This window comes from Natator depressus, chromosome 1 (genome assembly GCF_965152275.1).
Source record: "Natator depressus isolate rNatDep1 chromosome 1, rNatDep2.hap1, whole genome shotgun sequence".
Taxonomy (NCBI): domain Eukaryota; kingdom Metazoa; phylum Chordata; order Testudines; family Cheloniidae; genus Natator; species Natator depressus.
The window spans coordinates 2620120-2637985 of record NC_134234.1 but is presented as its reverse complement, the minus strand read 5'-3'; the positions used below and the strand labels follow the sequence as shown (position 1 = coordinate 2637985).

The window sequence follows — 17866 nt, the reverse complement described above, 5'->3', positions numbered from 1 at the left end:
AGGTATGTTAGCAACAAGAAGAAAGTCAAGGAAAGTGTGGGCCCCTTACTGAATGAGGGAGGCAACCTAGTGACAAAGGATGTGGAAAAAGCTAATGTACTCAATGCTTTTTTTGCCTCTGTCTTCAGGAACAAGGTCAGCTCCCAGGCTACTGCACTGGGCAGCACAGCATGGGGAGGAGGTGACCAGCTCTCTGTGGAGAAAGAAATGGTTCGGGACTATTTAGAAAAGCTGGACGAGCACAAGTCCATAAGGCAGGATGTGCGCATCCGACAGTGCTGAAGGAGTTGTCGGATGTGATTGCAGAGCCATTGGCGATTATCTTTGAAAACTCATGGCGATCCGGGGAAGTCCTGGACGACTGGAAAAAGGCTAATGAAGTGCCCATCTTTAAAAAAGGGGAAGAAGGAGGATCCTGGGAACTACAGGCCAGTCAGCCTCACCTCAGTCCCTGGAAAAATCATGGAGCAGGTCCTCAAGGAATCAATTCTGAAGCACTTAGAGGAGAGGAAAGTGATCAGGAACAGTCAGCATGGATTCACCAAGGGTAGGTCATGCCTGACTAATCTAATTGCCTTCTATGATGAGATAACTGGCTCTGTGGATGAAGGGAAAGCAGTGGACATGTTATTCCTTGACTTTAGCAAAGCTTTTGACAGGGTCTCCCACAGTATTCTTGCCAGCAAGTGAAAGAAGTATGGGCTGGATGAAGGGACTATAAGGTGTATAGAAAGTTAGCTAGATTGTGAGGCTCAACGGGTAGTGATCAATGGCTCCATGTCTAGTTGGCAGCCGGTATCAAGTGGAAAGGAGTACTTCTGGCACCTTAGAGACTAACCAATTTATGAAGTGAGCTGTAGCTCACGAAAGCTTATGCTTAAATAAATTGGTTAGTCTCTAAGGTGCCACAAGTACTCCTTTTCTTTTTGCGAATACAGACTAACACAGCTGTTACTCTGAAACCTGGTATCAAGTGTAGTGCCTCAAGGGTCGGTCCTGGGGCCGGTTTTGTTCAATATCTTCATAAATGATCTGGAGGATGGTGTGGATTGCACCCTCAGCAAGTTTGCAGATGACACTAAACTGGGATGAGAGGTAGATACTCTGGAGGGTAGGGATAGGATACAGAGGGACCTAGACAAATTAGAGGATTGGGCCAAAAGAAATCTGATGAGGTCCAACAATGACAAGCGCGGAGTCCTGCACTTAGGACAGAAGAATCCCATGCACCGCTACAGACTAGGGACCAAATGGCTAGGCAGCAGTTCTGCAGAATAGGACTTAGGGGTTACAGTGGACGAGAAGCTGGATATGAGTCAACAGTGTGCCCTTGTTGCCAAGAAGGCCAATGGCATTTTGGGATGTATAAGTAGGGGCATTGCCAGCAGATCGAGGGACGTGATCATTCTCCTCTATTCATCATTGGTGAGGCCTCATCTGGAGTCCTGTGTCCAGTTTTGGGCCCCACACTACAAGAAGGATGTGGAAAAATTGGAAAGAGTCCAGCTGAGGGCAACAAAAATGATTAGGGGACTGGAACACATGACTTATGAAGAGAGGCTGAGGGAGCTGGGATTGTTTAGTCTGCAGAAGAGAAGAATGAGGGGGGATTTGATAGCTGCTTTCAACTACCTGAAAGCGGGTTCCAAAGTGGATGGATCTAGACTATTCTCAGTGGTAGCAGATGACAGAACAAGGAGTAATGGTCTCAAGTTGCAGTGGGGGAGGTTTAGGTTGGATATTAGGAAAAACGTTTTCATTAGGAGGGTGGTGAAACATTGTAATGGGTTACCTAGGGAGGTGGTGGAATCTCCTTCCATAGAAGTTTTTAAGGTCAGGCTTGACAAAGCCCTGGCTGGGATGATTTAGTTGGGGAGTGGTCCTGCTTTGAGCAGGGGGTTGGACTAGATGACCTCCTGAGGTCCCTTTCAACCCTGATATTCTATGATTCTATGAGTCTGTTCCCCCAAATCAACCGCAGTGACTGTGATCTGTTGGCAGCTTTCTGAGAGGGAGTGGAAGTGGAGTCCCAGGGTTCACACTTCCCAGGAGTGGGGAGCTCACAATCTGCAGCTAGTTCTGAAAACCTCAGATTCAGCTTAAGAGGATGCTGAAGGATCAGTATCCTTCCAGTGTTTCCTCTTAATCCCATCCAACGAACAGCCTCTGCCAGAACGGGAAGCCATTTCCTCCTTCATGTGAAAGAGAAACTATGGTTATGACAGGGAAGTCAGGACTCCGGGGTGTGCTGAGATGTTGACAGATGTTTGGCTGCGTGTTCCCTCTGTGTGCCACCTCAGCCCTGTGCAGACAGCTAGCATGGCAGAATTTAAGCGAACTTCCCAGTGGCCATAAGATCCATTAATTGACAAAGGCACCAGGCCAGGTTTATTGTTAACAAAGCACGATAATGGTATCTCGCAGACTCTCTGTGAGGATGGTAAGACATGTATGCCCTTGAAAATGGATGCAGCTCAGTCAGTTGTGGAACTTCCCACTAACACAGGAACTCAGTGTAAGGAAGCCTTCCCAGAGATAGCAAGGAGAGAATGGAGAATGCTTGGCCAATGGGGGTGGAGCCCTCACATCACATGCATTGACTTTCCAGCAAGTTGAAAGAAAGTATAAAAGAGGGTGAGTGACATCATCACTTGTCTTCACTTCCGAACAACTCAATACCTGAAAGAGTCTCTCGAAGACAAAGGACTTGAAACAAGGGATGGGAACCTAGGCTGCAAAGCAGACGCAGTCTGCATCTCATGAATCTATAAGCCTGCTTGTGTCATTATTAAGTGTGAGATATTGCTGATCCAAATTCTATCTAGTTTGTACAAGTCTTAAATTGTGACTTCGTTTGATTTCCTAGGTAACATGCTTTGATCTGTTTGTTATAATTTATAATCACTTAAAACCTATTCTTTTGCAGTTAATAAACCTGGCTTATGCTTTATCTTAACCAGTGTGTTTTTGAGTAAAGAGTTTGTGTATCTTAGCTCTGTAAACAAAGAAGGTTGCATATGTTCCCCCAATCGAGGGGGGAGCAGATTTTTTAAAGAGCTTTCATCCTTCCAGATTGCTATGCAAGGCAAGATGGTGTAATTCAGGGTTTACACTCCAGTAGGGGTGCAAGGCTGTGGAGCTGGGGAATTGACTGGGGCCTCCATTGCTGGTCCATGAGTGGCTTAGGTAAAGCACTCTGTTAACTCAGTAGGGTGTGTCGCATCATTTACTCTTGTGTTGGATGATAACGGGCCTGGAAGGTCAGCTGTGTGTCACTAGCAAAGCAGGGGGAGAGGCCAAAAGAGCTAACTATTTAAGGGATACAGTAGTTCCAACAGCTTCCAGGCTTCACCGCAGGGATATGTCCCGACACAATCTCCACCTCCTAGCCCCACACCAGCTGGGCTCCCTCTGCTACGCTCTGGGAAGAAGGATGAAGGAGTTGGAGGCGCAAGTGGTGTTCTCGTCCATCCTCCCCGTGGAAGGAAAAGGCCAGGGCAGGGACCGTCGAATCGTGGAAGTCAATGAATGGCTACGCAGGTGGTGTCGGAGAGAAGGCTTTGGATTCTTTGACCATGGGATGGTGTTCCATGAAGGAGGAGTGCTGGGCAGAGACGGGCTCCATCTTATGAAGAGAGGGAAGAGCATCTTTGCGAGCAGGCTGGCTAACCTAGTGAGGAGGGCTTTAAACTAGGTTCACCGGGGGAAGGAGACCAAAGCCCTGAGGTAAGTGGGAAAACGGGATACCGGGAGGAAGCACAGGCAGGAATGTCTGTGAGGGGAGGGCTCCTGCCTCATACTGGGAATGAGGGGCGATCAACAGGTTATCTCAAGTGCTTATATACGAATGCACAAAGCCTTGGAAACAAGCAGGGAGAACTGGAGGTCCTGGTGATGTCAAGGAACTATGACGTGATTGGAATAACAGAGACTTGGTGGGATAACTCACATGACTGGAGTACAGTCATGGATGGTTATAAACTGTTCAGGAAGGACAGGCAGGGCAGAAAAGGTGGGGGAGTAGCACTGTATGTAAGGGAGCAGTATGACTGCTCAGAGCTCCGGTACGAAACTGTGGAAAAACCTGAGTGTCTCTGGATTAAGTTTAGAAGTGTGTGCAACAAGAGTGATGTCGTGGTGGGAGTCTGCTATAGACCACCGGACCAGGGGGATGAGGTGGATGAGGCTTTCTTCCGGCAACTCACGGAAGCTACTAGATCGCATGCCCTGATTCTCATGGGTGACTTTAATTTTCCTGATATCTGCTGGGAGAGCAATACAGCGGTGCATAGACAATCCAGGAAGTTTTTGGAAAGCGTAGGGGACAATTTCCTGGCGCAAGTGCTAGGGGAGCCAACTAGGGGGGGCGCTTTTCTTGACCTGCTGCTCACAAACCGGGTAGAATTAGTGGGGGAAGCAAAAGTGGATGGGAATCTGGGAGGCAGTGACCATGAGTTGGTTGAGTTCAGGATCCTGACGCAGGGAAGAAAGGTAAGCAGCAGGATACGGACCCTGGACTTCAGGAAAGCGGACTTCGACTCCCTCAGGGAACAGATGGCCAGGATCCCCTGGGGGACTAACATGAAGGGGAAGGGAGTCCAGGAGAGCTGGCTGTATTTCAAGGAATCCCTGTTGAGGTTACAGGGACAAACCATCCCGATGAGTCGAAAGAATAGTAAATATGGCAGGCGACCAGCTTGGCTTAACGGTGAAATCCTAGCGGATCTTAAACATAAAAAAGAAGCTTACAAGAAGTGGAAGGTTGGACATATGACCAGGGAAGATTATAAGAATAGTGCTCGGGCATGTAGGAAAGATATCAGGAGGGCCAAATCGCACCTGGAGCTGCAGCTAGCAAGAGATGTCAAGAGGAACAAGAAGGGTTTCTTCAGGTATGTTGGCAACAAGAAGAAAGCCAAGGAAAGTGTGGGCCCCTTACTGAATGAGGGAGGCAACCTAGTGACAGAGGATGTGGAAAAAGCTAATGTACTCAATGCTATTTTTGCCTCTGTTTTCACTAACAAGGTCAGCTCCCAGACTGCTGCGCTGGCCATCACAGAATGGGAAAGAGATGGCCAGCCCTCTGTGGAGATAGAGCTGGTTAGGGACTATTTAGAAAAGCTGGACGTGCACAAGTCCATGGGGCCGGACGAGTTGCATCCGAGAGTGCTGAAGGAATTGCCGGCTGTGATTGCAGAGCCCTTGGCCATTATCTTTGAAAACTCGTGGCGAACGGGGGAAGTCCCGGATGACTGGAAAAAGGCTAATGTAGTGCCAATCTTTAAAAAAGGGAAGAAAGAGGATCCTGGGAACTACAGGCCAGTCAGCCTCACCTCAGTCCCTGGAAAAATCATGGAGCAGGTCCTCAAAGAATCAATCCTGAAGCACTTACATGAGAGGAAAGTGATCAGGAACAGTCAGCATGGGTTCACCAAGGGAAGGTCATGCCTGACTAATCTAATCACCTTTTATGATGGGATTACTGGTTCTGTGGATGAAGGGAAAGCAGTGGATGTATTGTTTCTTGACTTTAGCAAAGCTTTTGACACGGTCTCCCACAGTATTCTTGTCAGCAAGTTAAGGAAGTATGGGCTGGATGAATGCACTATAAGGTGGGTAGAAAGCTGGCTAGATTGTCGGGCTCAACGGGTAGTGATCAATGGCTCCATGTCTAGTTGGCAGCCAGTGTCAAGTGGTGTGCCCCAGGGGTCGGTCCTGGGGCCGGGTTTGTTCAATATCTTCATAAATGATCTGGAGGATGGTGTGGATTGCACTCTCAGCAAATTTGCGGATGATACTAAACTGGGAGGAGTGGTAGATACGCTGGAGGGGAGGGATAGGATACAGAAGGACCTAGACAAATTGGAGGATTGGGCCAAAAGAAATCTGATGAGGTTCAATAAGGATAAGTGCAGGGTCCTGCACTTAGGATGGAAGAATCCAATGCACCGCTACAGACTAGGGACCGAATGGCTAGGCAGCAGTTCTTCAGAAAAGGACCTAGGGGTGACAGTGGACGAGAAGCTGGATATGAGTCAACAGTGTGCCCTTGTTGCCAAGAAGGCCAATGGCATTTTGGGATGTATAAGTAGGGGCATAGCGAGCAGATCGAGGGACGTGATCGTTCCCCTCTATTCGACACTGGTGAGGCCTCATCTGGAGTCCTGTGCGGGTTCCAAAGAGGATGGCTCTAGACTGTTCTCAATGGTAGCAGATGACAGAACGAGGAGTAATGGTCTCAAGTTGCACTGGGGGAGGTTTAGGTTGGATATTAGGAAAAACTTTTTCTCTAGGAGGGTGGTGAAACACTGGAATGCGTTACCTAGGGAGGTGGTAGAATCTCCTTCCTTAGAGGTTTTTAAGGTCAGGCTTGACAAAGCCCTGGCTGGGATGATTTAACTGGGAATTGGTCCTGCTTCGAGCAGGGGGTTGGACTAGATGACCTTCTGGGGTCCCTTCCAACCCTGATATTCTATGATTCTAAGTCCGCTGTTGCAGCCTGACAAGGAGGATGCCTGTATGTAGGAGGCAGCCCTAGTTAATGACCCAATGCCTCCCTCTGCCCTGCAGTAACTGGATACTGCTGGATCCCTTAAAGAAACCCAGCCTTGGGCTGCCTCCCAGACAGCTAAGTAAAATATGATGAGGATTACTGAAAATCTTGTTCATCATATAAAAATTTCTACCAATCCCAAAGGATCACACACATTACTTCCCAGGGCAATAAATACTTCAGATCTTACCCAAATGTACGTTCACAGCCAATTCTTATTAACTAAACTAAGATTTATTTAAAGAGAGAGAGTACTGGGTAAAAGATCACTAAACATACAGACATGAATAGAAATCTTAGGTCAGTTTAATGGTAGAGATGGTGAGCTTTACACAAGTTGTGGCTTGAGCTTCCCCTGATAAAGCCTAAGCATATTTGAGATGACAGGATCAGTGGCAGGAGTGGGGGTGGGGCCAGGAACAGGATTAGGAGCAGGGGCAGAAGTTTGACTGGGAAGCCCAGCAGCAAAGCCAAAGGGATGCGACACCTCTTGACTGGGTCCAGGGGGTGAGGGGACGGTAACAGGAGGGGAGACCTCAATGACTCTGGGCCCAGAGACCACATGGAACTCTACAACCAAGGTGTGGGACATGATGGCATCTGTGATGAGGCCCTGAACTGGGAGGGAAGACGGCCACCCCTCCTCTGAAGGGGGAGCACCCATGGGCTCGCGGCGCAGCTCCTTGGCACAGGTCATCACCACAAGGGTCTTGGCGGCAGATGGATGAATTCATGTGTGCCCCAAGTTTGAGAGCAGTTGCAGCAGGCCGGGGTAGGGGATAGAGAAGAGGAGGGGATGGTGTGACCAAGCCACCACCCAGATTGAGACCCCATCCACAGTTTCTCCCATCATTTGGGAAAGGTGCAAGAGGTAACACCGGTGGAAGGGGGAATGGAGGGAGTTGGGGAAGGTGAAAGGCCAATCTGTCCTCCTGGCTAGGATTGGTGCAGGGGAGTGGGGCACCCCCCCAATGACAGGGGATGTGGGGAGGCTGACCGAGGCAGGGAAATGGGGCATTATGGAAAAGGGACACAAGTGTTTAGGGAGGTGCCATGGGTGCATAAGCAAGGGGTCCAAGAGATGGGGGGAGCAATGGAAGGTAAGGGAAAAAGAGGGGCAAACTGGAAACCTGTGGGAGCAGGGCAGGAAAACCATAGGGACAAGCTCTGGAAGATGGGGTGGGGCAGACAAACTATCCAACCCAGGAGAGCTATGGTGTGGGAGGCAAACATACAACACTCCAGGGCCAGCAGGGAAGGACCCAGGAATGGTTGTGGGGTCCTTGCTTCTCTCCAGAGGGCAGGCCAGCAGGGCGCCCCAAGCAGCAGCAGCAGCATCCAGCCGGCAGGGCAGCCAAATAAAACTGGCCGGTTGCAATAGTGAGGTGGAGGGGGCTCCCTCCGAGCCAGAGGGGGAAGGGCAATGGCTAATCCCCGACAAGGAATCTTAAGAGGGGTGCTGGTGTGAGTAATGTGGAATCTGAATACAAAATGAAAGATTTGATGGCGAAGCGGGCAAGGGGCAAATGTGTTACAAACTCTGAAGGAATGTTGGACCTTGTGGCTCAGGAGCGTTTCTTAACCATATGTAAAGATGATGTGAAACAGTGTCGAGGGGAGAAAAAGATGAAAACTGTGGATGCGATGTGTATCGGAGCAGTGACCCTGCTCCGGCTCAGCCAGGGTTAAAAGCCAGCCCTTGGCGAGGGCTGGGGCTGAGGAGCCAATCAGAAAAGGCTGAGTGGCAGCCAGTGAGGGCCAGGCTGGGCCCTATAAAAAGTCTGCAGGGCCAGAAGGCAGGAGTCTCTCTCCAGCCTTGCAGGGAGAAGGGCCTAGGTTGGCAACTCCCCAGGCTGAGGCCTTGGATAAAGCCCCAAGCAGGTACTGGGGCTGCAGAGGTGTAGTGCGGGGATAGGAAGAGGCAGCTGGTCCAACCCCCTTGCCAATCATGAGTGGCCTTTACGGACTGCAGTTAGCCCCAGTGAATGGGTGCTGGATGACAACTGGCATCTGAGGCAAGGTAGGTGTAGAGGGTTCAGGTTTCCCCTGGGAGCAGAGACCCAATGAGTGGGGGTACTGCAGTGGGCAGAACCCCAGGGTAAGGGGCACCAGGGTCTGGGAGGGACATGGGGCCTGAGGCAGGTGAGACACTGGCCAGCAGGGTGGTGCTCCGAAGTTGGAGTTGAGCTAATTCCCTGGACAACCAGCAGGAGGCGCCGCGCTGGTGAGTCTTCACTTCGTTACAGGATGGCTTCTCTCTCTGATGATTTTGAGCAAACAGAGGCATCTAGTCTGACTAAACTACAGACACAGGGGTTTAAACATGGTGGGAAATAGGGTTCCATTTTACCTCATTCCTCTAATTCACAACCCAAATCTCCTGTAAAAACAGATGACTCCAGAAGGTGCAACCATTATTATTCCTCTGATCACCTGAGGAATAAACACCCTGTGCTGGGAGGAAGCAGGTAGTCCTTGGGAATGCTTTCACCTGAGCACAGAAGTCCCTCGGGTGCCTGTCACTTATCACACTGGGTTTGTGAAATTAGCCTCTGAACAACTAGGCATGAAGCACATCAAGGCTGTTGGCATCAACGGCAGGGAACATCTTGGGTGGGAAGTTACAGGGACAGAAATTTCTGTGGGTAGCAGGGGAATAGTGCAAGAAGGTGACACGCTGCCAGAACAGATTTCTGAGCTTTTATTAGGAGGAGGTTACACAATCCTTATGCCTTTGGCTGAAGTGCACATAGAAACTGATAGTTCTGAAGCTGTATTATCAGTGAGGGTAGCAGACCATAACCCTACTGATATGCTAATTGGCAACGATTTCTTCTGTGTAGCTCAGGCTGCGAAAGTGTCCGCCCGCAGAAAGAAAGAGTGTTCCGCTGGGGCCCTAACAGAAAAGCAAAAATTGCTAGGAACGGCTGAAGGAATGAAAGAGAGTCTCCTTGGTTCCTCTGCACGAAAACTACAGGCACAAGATGGAGTCCTGTGTCACATGAGCTGATCACATGCCTCTGCATGTTTCAGTGAGTCATAGCAGGGACCATAAACTATATTCTAGCCAGAATGTCCCTAGGTAAGTCCATCAGGTGTGGCACATGCTGTTCATTGTTGGGCCATCCACTTGAATAGTCCATTCACATTGTGCTGGATACACTGGATGTAAACTGCCTTGTGGGATTTACCACAGGAGCAAACACATAGTCAATATTCGTAACTGCAAATAAAAAAACGAGACGTGCATACAAATAAGAAAATCATATTCAGCAAACTGTAGCTTTTATATTGACACCTCACAAGACCTATTGTTAAAAGATTTGTTGCAAATATATAACAGATGTATCTCCCCCTGCTGTAACCCACTACACCCCACTCCCCTCCCAGAGCTGAGATACATCCCAGGAGTCCTGATGGGGTCTCTCCCTCCACAGAGGTAGAAGCAAAGTAAGAATAAACATTAAAATTTTAACACTAACCAGTGTCCCTTAGGTGACGACCCACAAGATGTGAGAACATGTTACTTTTAGCGGTGACTAGATCCACTATTTATTTATTTTCCAGATATATATTGTCACAAATATAAAGGGAAGGGTAAACCCCTTTAAAATCCCTCCTGGCCAGAGGAATAACCCTTTCACCTGTAACTGGCAACGGGAGGGGAAGACAGGAGCAAGTTACAGGGGTAGGGCCTTGGGGAGAAAACACACAGCACGGGTGGAGCCTTGACAGAACAGATGGGGCAAGATTGCCATTTCAGGAGTCCAACTACCAGCAATTGGAAAGGTGGCAACCCAGTGAATTGCACATAGACTGATTCCCCAGTTTATCATGCTGACACAGCACAGTAAGGACAGGAAAGGGCTTAATGTCTCTTGACTGTCCAGAGTAGCAGCCGTGTTAGTCTGTATCTGCAAAAAGAAAAGGAGTTCTTGTGGCACCTTAGAGACTAACCAATTTATTTGAGCATAAGCATTTGTGAGCTACAGATCACTTCATCGGATGCATTCAATAAATGATTCAGGGAAGAGGGCCCAGCACCATGCACCAGCCAGCTCTGCACTGACCTCAGTCTGAGAAAACATTTAGGTCCCTTTAGGAGTAAAGAGTCGGAGCAGCCTGCCCCGGATTTGTTTGGTCCTCACCCCGTAGATGATGGGGTGGAGCAAGGGGGGCACCAGGAGGTACATATTGGCAATGAGAACAAGGAAGTGCAGTGGTACATTATGGCCAAACCGCTGTGTGAGAGAGGAGAAGAAACCTGGCATGTAGAAAGCTAAGATGGCACAAAGGTGAGAGATGCAGGTCCCAAAAGTTTTGAGCTGAGCATCCTTTGTGGGGAGACGGAAGATGGCCCGGAGGATCTGAGTATAGGACACAGTGATGAAAAACACGTCCATTCCAATCTCAGAGAAAAGATCAAACAGGCCGTAGTAACTACTGATGCGGATGTCAGCACAGGCCAGGTTCACCACAGCTATGTGCTCACAATAGGTGTGGGGGATGACATTGGTTCTGCAATATGGCCACCCCCTTGCCAGGAAGGGGTAGGGTAATGCGAGTATTCCACTGCGCAGCAGCACGGCCAGGCCGATCTTGGCCACAACAGAGTTTGTCAGGATGCTGGAATGTCTCAGGGGATGGCAGATGGCCACATAGCGATCAAAAGCCATGGCCACGAGGATTCCAGACTCCATTGCTGAGAAGCAGTGAAGGAAGTACATCTGCGTGAGGCAGGCACTGAAACTGATCTCCCTGGAATTGAACCAGAAGATGCTCAGCATTTTGGGCAGGGTGGATGTGGACATGACCAGGTCAGTGATGGCCAGCATGCAGAGGAAATAATACATGGGCCCATGGAGGCTTTGCTCCATCTTTACAATGAACAGGATGGTGAAGTTCCCCAACACAGCTATGGTGTACGTGGTGCAGAAGGGGATGGAGATCCAGATGTGGGTTGCCTCCAAGCCAGGAATGCCAAGCAGGATGAAGGTGGAGGGGTTGTTGAAGTTGGTTGTGTTGGAATCTGACATGGAATAGGGGAGAAGGTGTCCAACTCTGAGGCGGTAGGCTGTTTCCTGCATGTACCGTACGTTCCCCTGACTTTCTGTGTGTGCCCAGGATGCCTGGATGGAGAGAGAATGTTAATCTGAGATATTACACGCACTACTGGAGGCAGTTCTCATGGGTGAAGCAGATTGTTCTCTCTTCACTCACTGAAAAATGACATTTGAATTATTCAGAGGAAACAACTATGAACAATGACCATATTAAAGCCAATTCCACATTTTATGGGGCTCCCTGTGTTAATAAATCTGACACTTAGTGGTGGGGGAACCTTAAGAGGCACCAGCAGGAAACACAAGTCTGGATACTGGTTATCCATCATGTTTCCTTAATGCAATGAGAGCCAGCACAGGGACTCCATGATGTAGGAGTTCCCCATTCATCAAGTGGCTTGATATGTGAGAGTGGAAAAAAACAAACTTTTGTAAGACATATGCCAGGAGAAACATCCCAATTAGAACATACCTCAGGGAAAAGACCTGGGCTCCATTGACAGCAGCTCAAGAGGAACACCTGCTGATTCAGAACAGTGGACAAAACAAAAGCAATCTTCAGATCACTAAGAGATGGGATGGACAATACCATGTTCTGGATATGTGCTGAGTTTTGGTCACCCAGTCTCCATTCAGGATATAGCATATCTAAAAGGGATTTCCAAGACAGGCTCTGAGAATGGGGGAGGCTGCCATATGCAAACAGATAGAAAAGTCACAGCTACGCCCCCTGATACTTGACACCATGCAGAAAAGTCTGGGACTCTTTCGTTTACAGAAGAGACAAAGAAGGGAACGTGTGAGAGAGGAGAGGAAAATAAAAAATGATACTGATTTACTTTCCAATGGACAAACTGAGAACAGTTCCCAACCAGTACTATCTATAGACACTGAGTGCTCCAAGAGGACTAATTCCCCAAAGCTGAAGAAAATTGTCAGCAAAATTGATTGGAGGAAAAATTATACAGAAAAATATGAATGAAAATTGGTCGTTCTTCTGCGGAAAAAGTCATGATTCCACAGTCAACAAAATGAGCAACTTTGGGTAAAAATCCACTTCAGTGGCAACGGGAAGGCTGCAATTAGGGGGGGAAAGAATATGTAGCAAAGGGGGAAAAGGGAAACCAGAGAGCCAAGAATATCAATTTTCATAACTTTCCATTTGTAAGGGACATTAAAGACATCAGGGAAAACTCCACGTTTGGCAGGGCTAAGGATAACAAAAAAGGAGGTTATTAAGTATGTTAACAACAAGAGAAATCACAGAAAAATGTTATGGCAATTCCTGTGTTAAATGTCAAGTATTAAAAAATAAAGGGAAAGTGCTTTTTATAAAAGATTTGACAAGGTTAAAAAACAATGGAAAAGCTGGTCTGGGATCAGTTTTTTTTAAAAAAAAGTCTAGATATGTAATTAATGCCAGTCAACAACAGGGTTTATACAAAACAGATCTTGTCAAATAAACCTGATTTCACCCTTTTTGGAGAGTACACATTTGTGGATCAAGGGAACACATGTGGTGGATCAAGGGAACCATGCAGAGGCAATGGACCTTGATTTCTCAGAGGCATTTGAGTCAGTGGGGGAAAATATTGAGTTAAAAAAATTAACACCCTACAATATCAGTAGAGAACATGCAAAATGGACTGAAAACTGGCTAAGTGACGGATCTCAGAAAGCTGTTGTTGAGAGGCCTTCGTCAGTGAACGGGGTTGTTTGTAGTCAGGTTCTGCAGGGATCGGTTCTATGCCTGAGGCTATTCAGTACTTTCATGAATGATCTGGAAGGAAATAGAAGATCACTGCAGATAAAATATTCGGACGACCCAAAGATTGGCAGAGTGGTTGCAATGAGGTGGCCAGGGCAGGCATACCGATTGATTTGGAGCACTTGGAATGTGGGGCTCATGCAAACAAAATGTTTTAATACAGTCAAATGCAGAATCCTTGGAAAAGGGAATGCAGGCCCGACCCACAGACGACAGCACTGTATTATGGAATGCAAGGACCCAGAAAAGGATTTAGGGGACATTGTGGACAGCAATCTCATCTTGAGAGCCCAGTGAGATGCTGTAGCATAAAGGGATGATGGGGTCCTCGGATACATAAACAGGGGAGAGGTGAGTTGGAGCAGGGGAAGGATTTTACCTCTGAAGATGTATAGATTTTGAAGATGTATATCTCTATAACTTATCAAAAAGATGATCAGGTGGAAACTTTCATGGGGAGAAATCCATGCCTAGTAATGGCTCTGTAATCTACCAGAGAAAGGCTGATCAAGACTGAAGGGCTGGAAGCTGAAGCCAGGCAAATTCTAGCTATAAATTAGGGCCACATATTTAGCAATGAGGGTGATTAACCATTGAGACACACTGAGAAGGGAAGTAGTGGATTCTCCAACTCCCCATGTTGGCAGATCGAGACTGGATGCTCTTCTGGAAGATCTGCTTCAAGGGTCTACACCAGGGTTAGGATGATATAGCTACATCTCTCTGGGGTGTGGACTTTTTTGGTGTTTCAAAATAGGCAAATGCAATGTTAGGTTATATGAGCAGAGGTATAACATGCCAGTCACAGTACGTAATCGTATTCCTCTACTCGATGGGGGTTAGGTCTCAATAGTAATGTGTCCAATTTTGCTCACCAATGTATAGAAAGGATGTAGACAAACTGGAAAGGATCCATAGGCAAGAGACAAAGGTTATGCACAGGATGGAATGCAAGCCGTAGGAACCGGTATGTTTATTTGGAAAAGTGGAGATTAATGGGGGACAAGATAGTGAACTTCAAATACTTGAAAGGCTGCCATAAAAAGGTGGAGGAAAGTTATTCTGTCTTACATTGAGAGAGGCAGGACAAAAGGCAATGGGTTGAAACTCCAGCATAGCAGATTTAAATTAAATTTCAGGAAAATCTTCCTAACTTGAAGTACGGGAGGCCAATGGAACAGACACCCAGGGAATCTCCGTCTGTGGAGGATTCCAACACAACCGATTTCCGTCTGGGGAGGTTTTCCAAAGACGTGTGAATAGCCATCAGTCTTAGATGACTAAGACAAAACAAATTTTGCATCTTGTCAGGGGGTTAGACTAGCTGTCCTTTGCCTTCCCTTATAACTCTATGGCTCTATCATTCTATAATGCAAAATCCTAGTGTAGATCAGGCCTTCGTCACACACAAGCCTTTCGGCTCAATACAGAGGTAGCTGAGTTGTAATTAATGGGCCTGTGCTTTACAGGAGGTCAGACTGGATGATCACATGGTTCCTTCTGACCTTAAACCCTATGGATCTATTGATAAAGAAAGTAGATCAGGCATTTATGTTTAATGTGTCTCCTAACATGAACAAGGGAGCATTTAGTTAAATTGGACGTCTGAACATATAACAACGCGAAAAGAAATTGCTAACATAATCCATGTTTGACCTGTAGAACACCTTGCTACCGACATTATTGGAGTGAACAGCTTAGCTGAAAGGGATTCACAAATGGATTGGCCATTTATAGATTCATAGATTCATAGATATTTAGGTCAGAAGGGACCATTATGATCATCTAGTCTGACCTCCTGCACAACGCAGGCCACAGAATTTCACCCACCACTCCTGCGATAAACCTCTCACCTATATCTGTGCTATTGAAGTCCTCAAGTCGTAGTTTAAAGACTTCAAGGAGCAGAGAATCCTCCAGCAAGTGACCAGTGCCCCATGCTACAGAGGAAGGTGAAAAACCTCCAGGGCCTCTTCCAATCTGCCCTGGAGGAAAATTCCTTCCTGACCCCAAATATGGCGATCAGCTGTACCCTGAGCATATGGGCAAGGTTCATCAGCCAGATACTACAGAAAATTCTTTCCTGGGTAACTCAGATCCCACCCCATCCAATATCCCATCACAGGTCATTGGGCCTATTTACCATGAATATTTAATTACCAAAACCATGTTATCCCATCATACCATCTCCTCCATAAACTTATCGAGTTTAATCTTAAAGCCAGATAGATCTTTTGCCCCCACTGCTTCCTTGGAGGACTGTTCCAAAACTTCACTCCTCTGATGGTTAGAAACCTTTGTCTAATTTCTCGTCTAAATTTCCTGGTGGCCAGTTTATATCCATTTGTTCTTGTGTCCACATTGGTACTGAGCTTAAATAATTCCTCTCTCTCTCCGGTATTTATCTCTCTGATATATTTATAGAGAGCAACCATATTTCCCCTCAACCTTCTTTTAGTTAGGTTAAAAACAAGCCAAGCTCCTTGAGTCTCCTTTCATAAGACAAGTTTTCCATTCCTCGGATCATCCTAGTAGCCCTTCTCTGTACCTGTTCCAATTTGAATTCATCCTTTTTAAACATGGGAGACCAGAACTGCACACAGTATTCCAGGTGAGGTCTCACCAGGGCCTTGTATAACGGTACTAAAACCTCCTTGTCCTTACTGGAAATATCTCTCCTGATGCATCCCATGACCGCATTAGCTTTTTTCACAGCCATATCACATTGTCGGTGGAGTTGCTGTCATCACCTGTAGTTAAGGCCGTCTGATGCTTGAATAAAAGACCCCATTTCAGTTGCTTATGAATTTGCCAAATTTTAGGTGTTTGGACTGAAGTTTCCCATGCTGGGTGGCTGCTTTGAACAGAATTGTTTTTTGAAAGTTTCAGGAATAACAGTTCAGCCGACTTCTCGAATGAAACTTGGAGAAAGTATGTGTTTCCCACGTTGACAAATTCTTATTATTGTTCTAGTGAGGAGAGCTAGCACCCCCAAGCTTTCCAGCAGCTAAAAGTCAGGTAACAGCCCCTGTCCCCCTTCCCCATTAACAGCCAGAGCCCTGAAATGCAAGAGGAGAGGGTGACCGTGTCTGTGCGTTAACACACAGCTGGCCCCTGATGTCTCTACTCAGTTCATACTCCAAGGGGAGTTTTGCCTCACTGGGGCCTGAGCAAAGTACAGGCCACTGATTCAGAATTTGGTCTTCTATTGTACATCTACTAACACCTTTCATTCTGAAGGATCCCCTCTGCCACTGAAATGCAGCCACCTCGGGGCGGTAGTCCATCAGGCAGGATGACCAGGGGTGCCCAGAAAAGAGTGATGTTTTGGCCAGTGATTCTTTAGCAAACTCATCACCTATGGGAAGGGCCCTGGGATGTGTCATGGTTGTGCAGAGCGGAAAGGACCCCAGACGTCCTCTCTGTCCCATCACGTCCACCTTGCTCGGTGTTTGTCGAGCAGGTGATCTCCTCAGCAAGAAATGGGTACCTGTGATTACTGAGATGGAAGCGTCTTCCCTGGGAATCCCCCTCAGGTAGCCGTGTCCCAAACCTCTCTCACCCCAGCATCTGCAGCAACATGCCACACCGAGAGCCAATCCAAGGGTGTGCACCGTTTATAATATAGCTCTGTGCAATCCCAGTGGGGTTCGCTCAGCCTCGAGGGGAGAAGAGAGCATCTGAATGTAAACAGGCTGCAGTGAAGCATGTCTCTTCTTCTGTGCTAATTATTCAGCTTTAGGAGTAAACATTCATTAAGGGACAGTCCCAAAGGGAGATGAGAGCTCCTGGGATCTGTGCTGAGTGAGAGAAGAATTGGCTGTTTGTGTATTTGTGTATATTTATAAAATATAGTTGATTTGAAAGAAAATAAGGGATAATTGCCTAGATCGATAGATAGATAGATAGATAGGAGACAGACAGATCTGATCTGATCGAGGGGAGACGTGAGCATTTTCTGCTGTTGCTATGGGCTCAGAGATCAGTAAATCTCATGTGCAGAGGTAAACTCCTTCCCCTGCTCCAACTCACTACTCCCCTGTCTATGCATCCAAGCCCTTTCGGCCACAGCATCGCACTGGGAGCTCATGATGAGTTGGTTATGCACAGTGATCACTTAGTGCTTTTCAGGGTCTCTGCGTTTCATAATACAGTGCCCTGGTCTGTGGGTCGGGCCTGCATTCCCTGTTCCAAGAGGATCACTTTGCATTTGTCTTTATTAAAACATATTGTTTGCATGGGCCCAGCTCACCAAATGTTCCAGATCAAATGTTATGCCTGCCCCGGCCGCCTCATTGCAACCACTCTGCCAGCCTTTGGGACATTCGCTAATTTTATCTGCAGTGATTTTCTCTTTCCTTCCAGATCCTTGAAGAAAATACTGAAGAGCATCAAGCCTAGAAATGATCCCTGCAGAACCCCACTAGAAACAGCCCCATTCACTGACAATGGCCATTGACAGCTGGTTTCCGATATCCGCCA

General features: G+C 47.3%; 1 protein-coding gene across 1 annotated transcript; it reads right to left on the bottom strand.

The window, feature by feature from the left end:
• Positions 1-10641: 10641 nt before the first annotated feature.
• Positions 10642-11640, bottom strand: LOC141997907 (olfactory receptor 52E4-like). Its single transcript, XM_074970517.1, has one exon. The coding sequence runs from the start codon at positions 11638-11640 to the stop codon at positions 10642-10644; it is 999 nt and encodes a 332-aa protein (XP_074826618.1).
• Between the last annotated feature and the right edge of the window lie 6226 nt (positions 11641-17866).

Coding starts and splice junctions, on each gene's coding strand:
- LOC141997907 (XM_074970517.1), bottom strand. CDS start 11,640: ATGCAGGAAACAGCCTACCGCCTCAGAGTTGGACACCTTCTCCCCTAT.